At 38.9% G+C, this 18,116-nt stretch overlaps 1 protein-coding gene across 1 annotated transcript in view; it reads right to left on the reverse strand.

Moving 5' to 3' along the window:
- Positions 1-360: 360 nt before the first annotated feature.
- The window catches only part of ube2f (ubiquitin-conjugating enzyme E2F (putative)), a 32,261-nt gene continuing 14,505 nt past the window's right edge, over positions 361-18,116 (reverse strand). The window contains exons 6-10 of the mRNA XM_029492960.1: positions 16,114-16,184; positions 15,914-15,971; positions 10,420-10,452; positions 9,387-9,449; positions 361-825 (exon numbers count right to left, since the gene is read on the reverse strand). Coding sequence (XP_029348820.1) covers positions 775-825; positions 9,387-9,449; positions 10,420-10,452; positions 15,914-15,971; positions 16,114-16,184 — 276 coding nt within the window. The 3' untranslated portion in view covers positions 361-774. The remainder of the gene's footprint in view (positions 826-9,386; positions 9,450-10,419; positions 10,453-15,913; positions 15,972-16,113; positions 16,185-18,116) is intronic.

Consider the following 18,116-nt stretch of genomic DNA (forward strand, 5'->3'; position numbering starts at 1 on the left):
ATAACAAAACAGGACAATGGGGTCATTCACATGCTGTCAAGTGTGGCTGGAGGCTGAAGGCTGCCCAGTTTGAGAGTGTTTGTGTGTGGTGGGTAACTAGTGTGTGCACAATCTTGTGTACATACCTTCTATTACAGGATGCTACTGTGTGTGTGTGTATGTATGTATGTGTGTGTGTGTGTGTGTGTGTGTGTGTGTGTGTGTGTGTGTGTGTGTGTGTGTGTGTGTGTGTGTGTGTGTGTGTGGACTCATGCATTTCTCTTTAGCAACACAAACATGGCAGGCACTGAAACAGAGAACTGATAGTAACAGATATTATTTCTCTTGATTAATCAAATTTTAAAACAGCTAAATGTGAAATTTTTTTCTTTCTTTCTCTTTTTTTTTTTTTTTGCCGTTGCGTCATCCCCTCAAATCTCTTGCCATTAGTTGCCATGGCTTGTTTCTGACTGGCTCAGGGACACCACAGCGAGGTGGCGACATTGTGGTCGTCGTAACACTCAGCTGTTGAGGACAATTGTAACGCATTTTTCTCTTATATTCAAGTCCTTCATTAAACATACTTTTCTTTTTTTTTTTGTTCCTGCAAATGTTGTTTATTGCAACTGGGTGAAGAGAGAAGAGCATAGGCGGGGCTGTGGTGTCAAGAGGACAGGAGTGGTAAGAGCCAAAGAGTCAGCTGTTGAATCGCACACATCAGGGAGTCAGCCATGATAAGCGGAGGCAAGGTAGAGCAGTTTGGTTGATTGGTGCAGGCTGACGAAAGTGCTTCTATCATCTGGCATAGTGCTTGATGTAATCTTGAACTTTATTCCGAAAATCCTCCTGGATGGAAGAGAAGGAAAGGTAAAGGGAGAGTGTCAGAGATGGAAAAAGCAGAAGTACCATTTGTATGTAAGAAATCGTAAACATTCAGTACTGTTTCGTGAACATTATGTACACAACGATAAATGACACTTAAACACATAACAAATGGTGCTGGAAGTTTGATCTTTGCATTTCCTTTTCCACCCAATCGGGTAACATCACGTTTAAGCCTGAGTCAACTTTGCATGTTGATGTTGCTACGATGTCTGGTCAACTTCACCTCCCTTCCCTTCCCTTATGCTCCCTCTGGTTGTTCATGTTCTTCTTCATGTTTTTTCTCTCCTTGATCATGCCCTCTCTGGCTGTGCTTGGCTTTTTTCCACCCACAACTACTATCGCTTTGCCCTCTAACCTCCCTCTGACCTGACCTTGGCGTGTGACTTCACTCTTTCCTCCTCCTTCCTCTGATTGTGTTCTGTCCATCATTTCACCCTTGTGCCCCTTTAAACAACTGGGATGTTTATGGAGCACTTTGTCAATCTATTTTAGTTCACTTATGTCTGAATCTGAATCTTACAAACAACACAATGATAAATCAAATAGAATACATTACAGTGCAAACAAAATATTGTTTTAGCTAAGGTTGCTATTAATGTGAGTACACCAATTTTCCTCTTTTGTGAAAAGATTTCATTCGGTAATATAATATAAATGAAAGTGCATTGCTTCGCCAAAGTATTGAGTCAAAGTGTTGTAAATAGGGCCATTAATAGCACAAATAGTAGTTAAGAGAACATTACTTGATACAGTCAGTTTTCCTACAGTATTAGGAACTCATTCATAATGTTACTCCTGGAGCTCTGACAGCGAGTAGACATTTTGAACATTCAGATATTTAATGAGAAAACAACAGAGGTTCTTATGATTTTTACAGAAATGGAACTTGCGTGAATCACTACAGAGTTATCTCTACTCGAGCTGTTCGGCTTTACCAAGGCCTTTTTTTATTATTTATTTCTTTATCTCTTAGATAAAGATTATTATTTTTATTTATTTCTCTGAGCCTTAGCATGCTTACCATGCTTTTGTACCCATCCTCCTCAGTCCCCCACTGCGTCCCCTTGCCACCCTAATTACAGATCTGTCACAGTGGAGGTCTAGGCCATTAAATGCCAACATGTCAGTAGGTCCTGTTCTCCAACATATGTATTTCAAGAGTGTCACACAATGACATCAGTGTACTTATTCAAAGCACAGCTTCATTGGTCAGTTAGTCACGCACACCGTTGCTGGGCCTTCCGTGTGGCCACTGGGGTATGAGCAACAAATGGAGAACATGAGAAAATACATGAGTCAGAGGAAGCAGCAATACAAACAGACATTGCGTGTGTGTGTGAGAGTGTGTAGACAGGAATGACAGACAGCAATGCTGAAAACCTGCCAGGGACAAAAACGTCAGTGGTTGAGACAGGAGTTTGAGTGTCTTTCCACAGAGGGATCAGCCCCATTGACACTGATGGATCTGTCCCTCTCTCCCTAGGCCCTATTCGCATGGGACGAGGAAGTACAGAGTGGAGTGTGTTGGATGCATGCACTGTATCGGAAGGTGAACCTGCTATTTTGGTCTAAGTACAGTGGGGCAATGTGGGGAAAAAGTCCAACGTAGAAAGGGCGGAACAATATGCAAAGATCTTACACAATAAAACGGAACTTGGTGTCTCAGGTTGTGCTCTTTAAAATGGACTACCACTTGTAAATCTGGCAACTATCCTCTGATGCTGCCACCTCCTGTCTAACCAAATGTCATTTGCTAAGTTTTTGTAAAATTTGAAGGGTAAAAGCCACAATCACAAATTTTGAAACTAAACTTATAGAGGCCCACATACTGTACATACATGTACACCTGGAAGAGGAAAATAAAGGAGAAGAGGGTTTGTAGGATTCAATGAGATCGGGGAAGCAATAATAAACATGAAAAATGAGACCCCATCTTGATTGACTGAAGCTACCATAAACTTGAATGTCAGAACTAACACACTGACAGAGTTTAAGCTAACTGAAATTAAGATCACCAATGCAGGTTTGAATTGTAGATGTGTGAAATAAAACAAATGGTCATGTGTGGCACAAATGTCACACTCTTTCAATCTCATCTTCTCTAACATTTAATGGCAAATGAACCTTTTTTCCTCAATTTGTCTCACATTTCCTTACTTAAAGTAGAAGAAAATGGCTCATGAAAACTGTCACACTACTTTGAACAATCCTGCTGTTCAGCTGATTGCAAACTTTGCTGTGTTGCAGCTTACTTTTCTCTGGCTGTGTTTCACCTGCAAAAGCAAATTAACTTTCCTCCAGCAATCTGGACAGGTACCCAAAATGCATACCAACATCAGAGGAACGGGACTTAAATGAAATCCTGTGGGTACCAAGAGCTCCACTTAAAATCTGCTAGAAGCTGAAAACTAAGCAAAGTCCCAGGATGTACAAGGCAAAGAGACTGCAAATGAGAAAATGAAGAGGAGGGAAAGAATGGAGAGGATGCAGAGAACGCAGAGGTGTCAAGGCAAACTATAGTCTGTAGAGTTTTATATTTCAAAAGATACGTCCCGACAAATCAGCTCACAAGTAAAAATAACCAATGTGATTGGCTGAAGATGTCACTGTTTTCTTTTAATTACACCCACTACTCACAAAAAACAAAATGTTTAAACCATCTATTACTTAGTAACTATGTTTAACAGACTAAGATCTACTCCAGATGTCATATTTAGCATTTTCTTGTGTTGGTGAATGATGTGCATTCATTCATTTATTTGAGCAGACATGCCACAAACATAGAATCACATCATTCCTTATGTGATTCTATGTATTTTGGACTGAACTAAGGGCTCTGAGCACTTGGATCGGTTGACTTCAATTACATGAAAATGGAGTCCTACATCGATCAGTGTTTCCCCTGAGTGTTGAAATTTCACACTTCATCAATATTAATGATGAGATTCAACTGCTGCAAACTTGTGCTTTGAAATTAAATGGTTCCTCACACCAGTGTTGGATGCATTACTTTAAAGGTTACTAGTTACAAGTCTCAAAAAGTAGCAGCAAGTAGTTTATTTAGGATAAAATCTATACATTATATGTTTTAAATGAATAAAATGGAAATCTAAAACAATTCATTTTCGACAGGAAACATTTTAATGTCTCCACTTCCAGTTTATAAACACTATTTTTGGATTTTCTTGATTGGCTTGCCATGAAATTTTACTCTACGTTAGCCAATCATCATTGCACGTTCCAGAATCTCTCCGGAGAAACGTTTAATAGTAACAGAACTCACTGCACTGAAGTTTATCACTCAACAACAATATGAGCAACAAGATGAAAAAGATGATGAAAGATGAAAACAGTATCTGATAATAAAAATAGAAAGAAAGTTCAAGGTAATTACTAGGACACCCAAAGTAATTCACTGTCTTTTTCAAGCACACTTCAGCTGTGTAGATACTTGCTGAAGTCTTGAACCTGACTAATTCAGTTCAAGAAGAGTCTGTCTGGTTATTACACAACACTGCTACATACTCTTTAAAGCACAGCAGCAGCTGGAGGGTGTTGAGTATAACACAACTTTGTATATATTGACCTCGCTAGATGTGAAATAAATGATAAATTTGTTTGTCATATTTTATTACCGTTCAACTATTTATCAGGTGTGACATTCGTGCAGTCAGCCAAAGTTGCATTTATAATACTGAAGGACAGTCACGCCTTTGTAAACACTTGCACAGGCTGGCTTTATATCATTATGACTTTCTTCCTCATAACCAGGGTCGAGGATTGTACTTGGAAGGCCATTGTAAGGATGCTGCTACGACTGACATGCGACTGTAGCAGCATCCACAGTGTGCATCATCTGTTCAAACCTAGAGATGGAAAGGATTCAGTGTGTCTATAAAAGCAAGCAATCCAAGCAGGATGCAATCAGGCTTGTGTCTTCTCCCTTTGATCACAAATGCCAAGTTCTGACACAGCCACAGTGATCACTATTCATGGGCAGAGAGCTAATAAGGCGCACAGCAGCAAGATAATGAGTGTGAGTGTGTGTGTGTGTGTGTGTGTGTACATATTTGACATGACTGCCTATTGGCAGGTAAGCGGCTGTTTGACACCTTAGAGGACAGCTCTCTCAGAGCTCTATCAAATTGATCAGTAATCATTTAGTATGCAGAGGGAGACCACAGAAAATGTGATTTCCAAAGCTGGCCACAAATCCTCCAAGGTCCCATTCTGTTACTCGCACACAGGAAATCAATTCAACATCATCATATTAAACAATGTGCTTTGTGCTTCATATTCAAACAGTCTGGCTTCAGGCTTGAATGTGTGGCAAAAACAAGAACAACAAAAAATTATAATAATAAAAAAAAAAAAACAGTTAAAGATTTTTCTATGTATCTATCTAATATCTCTATCCATCTAGGAAAAAGTATCTTCCTTTAAAACTGTCACAGAGTGTTTGGCTCCTATTTCTCCTGAATCTATTCAATTCAATTCTGCTCCAGAATGTCCCATTTTGATTACATTTTGATTCACTTAGAGATACTGCAGTTTCAACAGCAGTGCTAGTTTGATATGAATGAGCTGAACTGGGTTTTTCCCAAATGCACATGTGTGTGTGTGGAAAAATGTAAGGAGCCATATGATTGGCTGAAAGCAAACAAACCTAATTGGCTGATGAATCGGTCAATCAGAAGCATACATTTGATTGACAGCTTTATCAGCCAATGGTGACGTTGGTTGACCTGCGACATCAAGGCAGTCTCAAAATTCAATGTACAGATTTGGTAAATGCACATTCAGCAATTTGTATGCTCTGTGAATTTATATTACAAGTGTGCATCAAAATTACATTTGTGAAGCAGAGCGCATGCATTTCCAAATTTAAATTACAAGTTTGCTACAAATTATGTTTGTGAACCAAAGCGTATATTTGCAAAACAGAATGTGTGCATTAGTAAGTCTGAAATAGAACTACGAAACAAAGCATGTGCATTAGTGAAAAACCCTGCTAGAGTTCATAATTTACGAGACTGCTCAGACTCCATAAAGCACTACCAATTACCCACCTACTTTGTGTTATAGAGTTTATAGTAGTCCCATTAAGAATGGGCCCTAAAGCAGTTACATCAAAACACTACATACATAATCATTTCAAGAATTAAAGTAAGTTATACGCATTGCTAGTGTCTACAGTTCTGCAAGTAAAGTGTGAAACATTAAGTACACAGCTTCTTCTTACACATCTTACATGTGACTTTGTTTTGGTCCAGCTCCTCACTGTGGCTTTTAAATCTGATATGTCACACCAATTACTTCGACTTAGCATTGCCTTCAGTGTTTAAAGACTGACTTCAGGATTTTATGAATCAACATCTCATTGTGAATAAGCGAAGATAGATTTGAACGGAAATATTCAATATCCAATGAATAGCAATCAATATTTCTTAGCCACCTATATTAATGTAAGATTTCAGTGTTAAAGTAAATATTCTAGGGTCCAAAATTCATGCAGTTAACAGCCCATGCTTTCTCTTTCAAGAAGCTGAGGATTCCATTTTAGTGTTATCCGCACACACAAAAACTCACTATCAACTAACAGTAGTATAATGGTACCATCACCAACTGCACATGCACAAAAAAAAAATACTTAATTGCCCATGAGGATGTTTCCTTTCAGCTACTTTTTCTGTTAATGCATTCAGAGAGCAGCCAGAGGAGTTCTACTTCAAAACCCCTCAACACACACAAATGCACATATCTCCATACATAAGCATGCATGTGTACCGACACACAAACTCCCAGAGCTCCGCCCACACACTGCCGAAGTTGATTACAGGAGGCTGGGTCAGTAGGAGTGGGTCATGGCTGGATGACTGTGTTTTCAGTTGTTGTGCCTCAAGAGAGCAATGGCAGCACAGTGAAGCAGAAGCAAAAATATTTATATGCAGTATCGCAAAAATGAAACATTCATCTTTCATTTATTAAAGCATACTTTTGATAACTAAAACCTTATTGTGATTGGAAACTGATGGGTTTATACCCAGGATTAATCTTTCAATCTAACATCCTTAATAATTATAAAATTCCAATACATTTTGATTCATCTGACTTAATCTGAAAACAGAATGCTCTTGTTCACCTCTTCATTCATTTTGTGGAATGATCAATGAATGTCAGTATCTACAGCAACCAAACAAGCCAATGCCATAATAGACCAGGACCATGTTTGACAAATGAGGTGGTGGCTCTAGATCAGGAGCTACTCCCTTATTTCTCTCCACACTTTCTGCTTTCCATCATTTTGACAGTGTTTGATTTTTGTTTCCAGGACAGCACGGTGGCATATTGGTTAGCACTGTTGCCCCACAATAAGCGGGTTTTGGGTTCGGTTTCCGGCCTGGGGCCTTTCTGTGCAGAGTTTGCATGTTCTCCCCGTGTCTGTGTGAGCTTCCTCCGGGTACTCTGGATTCCTCCCACCGTCCAACAACATCATGTTTGGGTTAACTGGTGACTCTAAATTGTCTGTAGGTCTGAGTGTGAGTGGTTGTTGGTCTCTGTCTGTCTCTGTGTGTTGGCCCTGTGATGGACTGGCGACCTGTCCAGAGTGTACCCCGCGCTCAGCCAATGTGAGTTGGGATTGGCTCCAGAAGCCCTGTGACCCGGAAACGGATAAGCGGTTGAAGATGAATGAATAAATGAATTATTTCTGTTTCCAGGCCCTGCAGCCAAACCTGTCTGTTTTTGAGATAATCAAGGGTTTTCATCCTGTTGTGAATGAATGGTAATGACAATACATTCCTCTGCATTGCTTTCTTCACCTATATTGACAGGCAACTTCCACTCAGTCTAAATGACTTTTATGAATTTTATAAGCTTCTTAAATTGCAGCAGAGAAAGGAATCGACACAACATTAATTGCATGGCAGTACGAAACGGCAGTAACAGAGAGCCTGCGGATTACACTTCTAAATGCTTTCATGAGTTCAATGTGCTGATGGTGACTGAAAGAACTATATGAATGGGAATATGTAAGAAGCAATGCAGTAGGAAATTTCTGCTACATGGAAATAAGATCCTACTAGTGTGTGAGTCTAAGTTTCTTAGTATTACAGCACAAATTTAACTCATTTCCAATTGCTTACCAAAAATATAGTTTTCTTTAGGGACTTGCGTTTAGGCCTCTCGGAATTAGGCCAAACTCAACCAAACCAAATCAATTTTCCTGAAGTAAAAATTAGAATTTGTATTTACTGTATGAGAAACAGTGAGAGATGATCCATTTAAACAATCATAACCTCTGCAAAACCTAGAAATCCTTCCTTGTACTGTACGCCTGCTCTCTTTCCCTATCATAAACACACAGACTGCTTTCCTTCTAATGGTGTCACATGGCAGGCATTATCGCGCACTGTTGGTTATCTCCCAATGCAACATGGAAATGATTCAAATAACATACTTTAAATGTGCTCAGCTTTTCTCAACCATCAAATGAGTGAAGATTTCCATTCAACCACCCCCTCAACAGCTAAATGTATACCACAAAAGATGGACAGGAAGATTCTGTATGACCAGTTGGCCCCAGAAGAACCATGCTTAAAGTCATAGAGACAGAGGTTAGAACCACATTGTAACTAACCAAACACACTGACAGTTAGACGAGAGTAGTTGTGAGATCACATTCTGGGCAATAACAGGTAGGTTTTTCAAACCCTGGGTTAGATTTCACTTTTCATTTTTTTAAGGTCATGATTGGATAGATTCTCAATCTCTTTTTTTGGGGGGGGTGCTTTTAGCACAGATAGCTACACCATTTTTACACTAGTCTAGTCTAATATCATTGGTTTTATGCCATGATAACTCATTTAATTTTCTTATTCCACAAGATGGTCTGCTCATTGTCAAATTTAAAAAAAAACTTTATATATAAAAAACAATACAATATAAAACAGTCACTGCTTTAATATGACTTAAGTGGTGTGCCTACTTTTTTGATTCCATCTTTGATAATGAATTTGTAATGTCTTTTAGATGGGTACTGGATTTACAATTGAAATTCTGACACCCCTACTAATAGGGTAGACTCTAGTCCACTGCAGAGATGCTGAGTAAGGGTGGAAAAAAATTCCTTCTGCTGGAACGAAATTGGAACGCAACCCTAATCAGTGCAAAAAGATGCAGCAATTTTCACTTTGTCTTCAGTCTGATGTACTTGATCAAAGTTCTCAACTCATCACATGATTCCCCTTGAAAAAGCAATTCATACACACAGCAAAAGTAATAGCTGTAGCAGAAAAAGTAGCTCCAGCAGCAGCTGCGTGTCTTGTCTAAATAAATTTTCAATGAAGGCAATCTACAAGAGCCGTGCTATGAATATGATTATGGAACCTATCAGCACATGTGAGACACTGTGGGGAGGCTTCACAAGTGAATCATCTTCACGGCAATGACTTAAGTCTAGAAAAAAGGATCCAAAATATAGTTAGAGTGACCCTGCACAAGTGGGAACTGGGAAGTCTGACCTTGTCCCTCAGATGATGTTCTGCAGCGTCAATGTTCAGTGGATCATCAAAGTTCAACAGGTCCTGCACCAGAGCAGAAGAGAGGAGACAAGAAACCAGTGAAAACAGTTAAAAGAAGGACATTCAACAAAAGATAATGGCCAGAATACCCATTGTTTTGTGATTTTATTGCCCACATCAGCAGTATTTACTGACTGCAATGTGGCCCTGGATTCTGAAACACATAATTGCACTGTTGCCTTGGAGACACTATGCACAACAACTGAGGCAAGAGTGTTTTTTGAGATAAAAGGAGGATGGCCTATGAGGTTGTTTCCCGATTAAGAGGTAAGGTTTAGGGCGTTATCAATGCAGATTATCATCATTGCATTTTAAAAAGCATTTTTATAGCTGATTTGAAATATGTATCTTATACTTTATGATTATGAAAAAAAAGTTCTGCTTGCATAGCAACAGAATCAGCCCATTCTGAGCCTCTTTTAATTTTAATATTCATTTAAAAATAAATAAATAAATAAAAATCTTAAACCCAGAGTACCTGTTACCTGTAATGAAATATTCTTGTTTTTATTTCCCTAAAATCTCAGTAGTTCCTTATAATGATAAAAGATTATTTCCCCTAAGAAAAAAAATGATGGTGCTGTTATGCCTATAAAGAGAGATATAAGATCATCTTAATCAGATCTGTGTTGGAACTAATCTTTATGGAATAACAGATTTTCTGTCTGTTAATGATTTTACATAATCTTTCCTGTAAGATTTTGAGAAATGGCTCCTGTAAAGTAAAAAAAAAACAAAACAAAACAAAAACCATTTTCTTTTGTCGCAACACTCCATGGCCAAAACATATGGAAATTAAGCTTTAAAAATGTAATTACCATAAATTACAATAACTTTCATTTTCTGTCAATTGACTCATCTATTTATCAACCAATATTCGCAGGTTCTTACCTTAAATCTTGTAAGTTATTTACTAAGGTAATTTTTTTGCACATGCACATCATGTTAAATAGGTAGAAAAGGATGTACTTACAGTGAACAAGGAGTTCAATCCCCAGACCACGTCCTGGAAGAAATAAATAAAAAAAGAATTCAATGATCAAATCGTCAGACTGAATCAGAATCAAATGCAAGTTAAAATATTCACTATAGACAGGGAAGCACAGTACAACTCACAGAAAAACTTAGTGTGATAAACTGAGTGAGCAAATAAAACCACCAGTCTGGAGCTTTTGCTGTCCCAGGTTCACCTTACAACACTATTATGATCAGTTTACATCAGTTTCCTTTACATTTATTTAAGTTTGCAAACCCTCAGAGCCATGAGACTCCACCACAGCATCCACAAGATGACTCTATTGTAGGTCTGGCAGTATTTGCAATTTGCAGGGCCCAGCACACAGAAACAACAGAAAGCCTAACACTAACCCTTTACTCAGAAGCTTAGGATTTTCTTTATCCCCTGCTTACTACTTTTGAAATAGTCTGGGAAATGTTGATTGTGAGCAGCAGTGTCATGATGACAAGATATAGCAGAGTAAAGAAGAACGCCACCAAGGGCCAAGTAAAAAGGCAAGCTTTACTCCACTGAGCTGTCAGCTGGGACACAAATTCATGTCAATGCTGGGTTCCCATTCAATCATGTGTGATTCAGGCTGATGTTTTGTAGAAAGGTTTAACGACATCATTATGTCATGTCACATTTGCTCTGAAGTAGGTTTTCCCTTAGGACCTTTCTGTAAATCATCTATCTACCCTCTGATTCTGACCAGTCTCCCTGTCCCTGCTGCTGGGGGGCATCCCCACAGCATGATGCTTCACTGTAGGGATGATATTGTCCAACTGATGAGCAGTTTATGTGTCATCAGAGCAGATGCTCTTTTGCCTCATTGTCCATCCAGTCCTTCAAATGCAGACATTCAAACTCCAGGTGGGCTGTCAGATGACTTTCTATGAAGTCACTGTACCATAATTCCCTGGCTAATGTAATGCTGCAGAAATGGTGGTCCTTCATGTGAGTTCTCCCATCACCTCAGAGGGCTTAGTCACCTTAGAGGGACTGCTGGGTTTTTGCACAGCTGTATAATCAAAGCTGTTATTGACCATTTGTTCAGTTTGGCTGGATAGACAAACCCTTGAGAGTTGCGCACCTCCAACATACCAGTCTACAGCAGCCCGTTAAATTTATCTACGTGAAGATAAAATTATATTTTTGCACCATTATACATACCAGTGCACTCCTGGGAGTAGTCACAGCTGTAGAAATAGCTGGTTACAGCTGACTGAGTCCATAAATCACCACAATTTTACCTGTGAGATCTAATGGGAATTCCTTGGACATAGCTTGGTTTCTGCCCTGACATAAGTGTCGTTCTGTTGTTGGACTTTATATACACAGATATTATGTCCATTCCGATGTGTTTGCCACAGTTGGATTCCAAGAGTAATTTAGGCAAACATGATACTCATGACAAATCTCTGAGGTTTTGATTTTCAAAAATCTAAAAACGTATTTTCACCGCGAGTTCTGTTTATTGGCTATGAATTTATTCATAATCCAATCTACAAGACAATAAAGTGTCAATCTGAATACTCTTTGAAGACACTGAACATGTAGTAATTTATTTTATCAGGCTAAGATTTGAATCTATAATCCAGTGCATGAATTATTTCTCTATCAAAAGATGATAGAGCGCTAAAGAAAAACGAGCATATGGAGGATCAATTTGAAGTTTACAATACATGCTGTTCACTCCATCACACTGAGCCAAGACTATTAAATAGTGGTGAAGCCAACAGGATTATTTTTGTAACTGTACATGGGGCTGAAATTACCCTGTGAGCCATAACGACAAAAGTATGTGCATGCGTGTGTGTGTGGGTGGGCTGAAATGCAGAAGACAGGTGACCAGTGAAGAGGGACAGCATCACCCACTCAAACCAAACACAATCCTCTGACTCACAGCTTTTGCACTTGCATTTTCTCACATATTGTTGAGCACTTGTTGTGACATCCGCTGACACACACAAGCCCATTGCCAACAACTCTCATGCTTATGACCACCACCACACCTACTTTTCAGTAAACAATGACAGACTGCATTTCATTTTGACTCAGACAGCCAAGAGGAAAACATCCACTGTCTGTCAAGACATAAACCGGGTAGACAGGTGGATGGTCTGGAAAACATTCAAACCTGTCTGTGGGCAACTAGGAAATCGCTATTGGTTTAATTCTGAAATATGAACTACATAGCCTATGGAAAAAGATAACTTTGTCAGTAAGAAGCTAGACGGGTAACTAACCAGTGACTGCAGACTCTATACCAGAACTGTGTTTCAGCAGACTAGCAGTAGCAGAGAAGTTAAAATGAGCCCATAAATGTTTGCTTTTGCGACTGCCACTAAAGATGAATGCAGAGCAATTCAAATGGTAAATGTCTTGAAAACAAATTTGACTGAGAAACACTGACTGCTTATTTGAATGGATTTATGACTGTGGGTTAAGTTTAAAGGGAATTACACATTTGACAAGAACCAAAGCTCCAGACTTTGGCCTAATTCTGCAGCTGGCTGTCAAATGCTGAAACTGAACAGAACACAGAGGCTCTGATTCATGTACGTGTGCAGTGAAGCATCACACAATTGCCAGAGCGAGTGTTTCTTAAGCCTCAATATGCACTCACTGGTTATTATTATCATGAACGTAAACACACTCAAAGATAAGCACTCACAATGTATGCAAAGCTCTTTCCGTCATTATCAAGGTCAGGGAGAAAATTCATTCAAAACAACAAGAATGCACAGAGACTTGAGTACATTGTAAAAGAAGTATTGATTGTATTGTTGTGTGGTTCCTGAGAAATGCAATGTTCAAAGAAGTCTAATTTATTATAATAAATTTCATATTTTAAGTTTCCTCTCATTGAATTGCATATGGAAATCAATTTCATTTCTTAATTTATCTCCATAAAATTGAGAAGGCCGATGTAATGAAGAGCCTCAAATGGTAAAAGAACACAAACAGAAGGACAATGATGAAAACAAAATGTTTATATCTTGAGACTGTTTGGTTCTCAGCAGCAGGAAATAAAGGCATGCAATGCCTCCAACAGACCTTGCAATTTGCAGGGCCCAGCACACAGAGAAAAAGAGAAATGTGCAGAAGGTGAATGAAAAACAAGGTTGCATGGCCATCTTTCTTTATACGCACCACCTCTCTCCCCACTCCAAATCTAACCACAAAACCTGATTATGAACGCAGATTGGTAACAGATTTGAACAGAAGCTTGTTTACAGATTTGATATCTTAAACCCATAAGGTGCATAGAAGCCAGAAGAAGGGAAGATATTCTATCACTGTTTAAATATGATGGCACAGTATGGGACTTAGGCTTCATCTTGCACCAGTTTGCACAGTCGCACAAAGCACTTTTATGTAGTTTCAAACTGATGTGGTCTTTTATATCCAATTCATCACCCAAATTGTTTGAATAGCAAGTTCACTTGCCGCTATCCGTATACCTATGATGTTCTTAAAATGCGGTGTGGTAAGATGCATTGCTGTTGCATTTCTATCTTGAAGATCAGTTTTCCATTCTTAATTATATCATTTGATACATGAGTTTTGGTTAATTGCAAGTTCTGCCTGAAAAACTAACAAGAATAATTTGGAGGTTAACTACACCTTCTTCTAAGCCAAACTCCTGGTACAGTGACTGTTTTTCCACTGAACCATAAATAAGAGCCATTCATCTCTCCTTCCTAGCTTTTAGGTCGGCATTTTTAATGCAGAAAGTGTGTTGCGCCAGGATCCCCCTTCTGATAAGAGTTTCGCCTTCAGATGTTTTTTTGAATAGTCATTGGGTTAGTTATTGAAGGCAAAAATTAATTATTCCCCTTTTTCCTGGTGGCATCCCAAAACTGCATCAACAACCCCAGCATGTCCCCAAACACCACTTTGAGAAGCACTGCTCTAAGTAATATTAATAATTGTAGCATTTTCATTGTAACGAAGGAATTCAGCCCTAACATTTTCGAATTTCAAGACCTACCATGACCAGAGCTTTGTTGGCAAAAATCAGTCCTCTTGTGTGCCGCAGGTCACAAGACCTGGCAGTGTTTTGGTGGTATGCTAGTTGCAGCATGCCGAGCTTGGAGGTTCTGGACACTATGGGGTGTTTCCAGGTCCTGCTTCTCCTCCATCTCACCAGGAACAGCGCTAGGCACTGCCTCTGTGCATTGCTCAACTTCCTCCTTGTGCAGCCCATCTTTGTCTGGTGGATCCTCAGACCTCTCAGGTTTTTGCAGCTCTTGCCACATAAACAGGTTACACTCTTTGCTCCACAAACTATACTCTGAATTTTCATTTACTGTACAATTAAATTATAATTAAAATTGAACAACCAGTTGTTTTTGATAAACAAACACAGAACCTATTCATTGTAACTTGCTAGTTGAAAACATATTAGATCTGTCCACACGTTGGTGCCTGAATGACAATTTGTTAGTTCTACACTTTAATTTTCTCATTTGGTGATGTGGAGAAAATTACCTTGTCATGATGACATCACAATAAATTCATCTAGCTTGACAATTTTCTATCAAGTGAAATATGTTCTCTATTACGTACCACAAGAGCAAAGAATTGCTTTGACTGGTGTCAGGTAAATGAATGCCAATGTGTGCAGAAAACAGAGGAAATAAGGAGAGAGGAGAGGAAGAGCCTGGATTAACACAAACCTATTAAACCTTCGACATAAGAAGGAACCACTTAAGGATAAGACAGATACTCAAAAGAACTTTAAGGGCAGCCTGGTCAAGAAACTCAATCTCTGCAAGACAGAGATTGTGAGGAATGGTGCTCTAGCCCAGAGTCCCTGTGGACAAGCACCAAAACCACCACTAGAACAGTGGATGTTCAAGCCATAACTTTGGCCAAGCTCCGGCATTCAACCACAAACAATTTCCCACCATTGTTAAGCATAACTTCAGTCAGTCATAATGTTGACAATGTTTGGACTCACATTCATTCATTCATCTTCAACCGCTTATCTATTTCCAGCTCACACTGGGCAAAGGCGGAGTACACCCTGGACAGGTTGCCAGTCCATCAAAGGGGCAACACGCAGAGACAGGCAGAGACAAACAAACAACCACTCACACCCTCACCCAGACCTATGGACAATTTAGTCACCAGTTAACTGGGACATGATGTCTTTGGACAGTGGGAGAAAACCCACACATGAAGAGAACATACAAACTCCTCACAGAAAGGCCCCAGGGCCGGCAAGCTTCTTATTGTGGGGCAACAGCGCTAACCATGATACTGCTGCGCTGCCCTGTCTGTTTGAATTAAAAGATAACAGAGACAGAAAGCCATCAGAGACAGTGGCTTATTCACAGACTCCATTTAACAACTACTATATGATAAATTTAGACACTACTCAATATATTGAAAATATATTGAAAAGAGTGCATATTAACATATTAACAAGGTACATACTTTTGGATAAAAGCAATATTACCTTTAATGTTCTGGTGGGGGCCCAGCCTGTGCCATCAATCGAGTGTTCACGCAATAAGCTGCAGAAAAGATAAGAAAAGAAAAAAAAAAAAAACTCTTATACAAAAATATTTTCATTTCCAATACCCTTACTTGTGATAAAGAGATAAAGCTTGTGACAAAGCTGCAAAGGTGAGGTGAAGTCGTGGGAAGCAACATTACCTCAAACAGATCTCTCCATTCTCTGTGATGTTGGGATGCCATATTCTGGTGAGACATCTCACTTTAGGAGGCTGGAGAGTTACAGAGAGAAGCCAAAAAAAAAAAAAAAAAAGTGGCGAAAAGGAAATGCAATTATTTATTTTCTTTATCTATTAAAAATACTATGTATTCACACCAGGTGTAAAGGCCCATGATCAAATGCTTCTGCCGCTGTTGAAAAGTAACTTGCTTTACAAGCTGAGATTTCAGCCTCAGCTCCGCACCAGCAAACAGCATGAAATCAGAGCACATCAAGCTGTCATCAGTAGGTGAGCAATTACGTGTTTTGTAATGACATTCAGTCCCTTCAGATACTGACTTTTGGCACTTCTACACTTAGTAGCCCACAATGACAAAAGTATTTAATTAAAACCAATTATTTCTATCATGCAACACTTTACTCACAGATAGATAGACAAATAGCAGATGAAATGCAAAAAGGTCATTAAAAAGCATCTGACGTGGTAAAAAAATGCATTTAACAGAGAAAGACATTTCAACAATGTTCTTCACTGTGAGCAGTGAAATATGTATTTTATTTTTTTCTTTATTCACTCTCAATGTTGGTCAATGTGCCTCCCCCTCATATGTGTTTATTTCTCATGTCCCGTTGTGTTTTGGGGCTTCTAACATGTCTACAATGTACACATTTGAGGAGGCTGAGGGGCTGACAGCTTTCATGTTTCATAACACCTACACATTTAAGATGAATTGCTCTTCTTATTTTACATGTTCATCACATCTTTAAAAATAAGGGATTCTTGATTAACTGCCTCATTGAAAATTGCTGAAAACTGTCAACTGTCTATGATGCGATATTAGACTTGATGTGTTCACACTTCACACAAACATCTGTTAATGTTGGTCTTACATACTCATACACACCAAGATTTAAAATAAAAACAAATGTACATCTGTGTGCTTTAGTGAATCTGAGAATATAGCAAAGGAAGTGGTTTGAAAGAGAAGAGAACAGAGCTGTGAGGTGTTTTTCCTTGCAGCATGGGCTGCTGAAAAATTATAATAACCTTAGAGGTTGACGGTGCAGCGGAGATGGAGAAAAAGTAAGAAGAAAGCAAGTAAGTAATATCAATCCATAAAAGCAGGAGAAGGAAGTTGGATAGATTTCCTCCATACACCACTGTATCTTTACTGTAATGCCCTATATACCATTTTGGTCCCGTATTATTCTTTCCATAAGCTTCCTTTCCATAAGAGGCAAATAGATCAAGGGAGTGATCTATGAGAGGTGAGGACACACAAGATCATCCCATTATGGAGGATAATCAGCCATGACAAACTAGGATACATGAGCATCTGCCTGGAGAGCGTTAGGGGGCTGCTGCAAGAGCTGAAGATGCCAAAAACATAATTTTATTCATCATCGCTATATTGACAATTATATTAACAATTATTAACAATAAACATAAGGCATCCCATTAAACTGTCAGTTATTTGACAACTTGATGCAATAGAAACTGTGGCTGATCACAACTACTCATCTCGTTTGTAGTGCAAACTGAAAGTAATGAGATGATGGACACCATTTGATGGGCAATCGTGCATGACTGAGTCGAGAACATAATGCTTACTGATGCCAAACGCTACATTAGATCGGCTGGGGTCACACTTAAGGTATTATTAGCTCAAATTAATTCATAATAAAAGGTCCAAGCCTTCAGCCTTCTGCATAATGAAAATAGAGAACCCATACAGAGGGATTTCATCCATTTTGTTTGTTACATTATAAGTAAAAGGCTGGTATGAAAAATCTTCATAAAGTAAAAGCATTTAAGTCTTAGTTGCAAAATGTAAGTCGGTGTTGGTAAAGTATTTGTTCAGTCCTGCTGACTGAGATGTGGCCAAACTGGTAGGAAAGATGACAAGATCCCAGTGGTCTCTCTGGCTAAGCTCAAGAGACACTGTGTTGGAAAGGAGAAATTTTCAAAAGACAAAAAAATTAC

The sequence above is a fragment of the Echeneis naucrates genome, chromosome 21 (assembly GCF_900963305.1).
Source record: "Echeneis naucrates chromosome 21, fEcheNa1.1, whole genome shotgun sequence".
NCBI classification, from domain to species: domain Eukaryota; kingdom Metazoa; phylum Chordata; class Actinopteri; order Carangiformes; family Echeneidae; genus Echeneis; species Echeneis naucrates.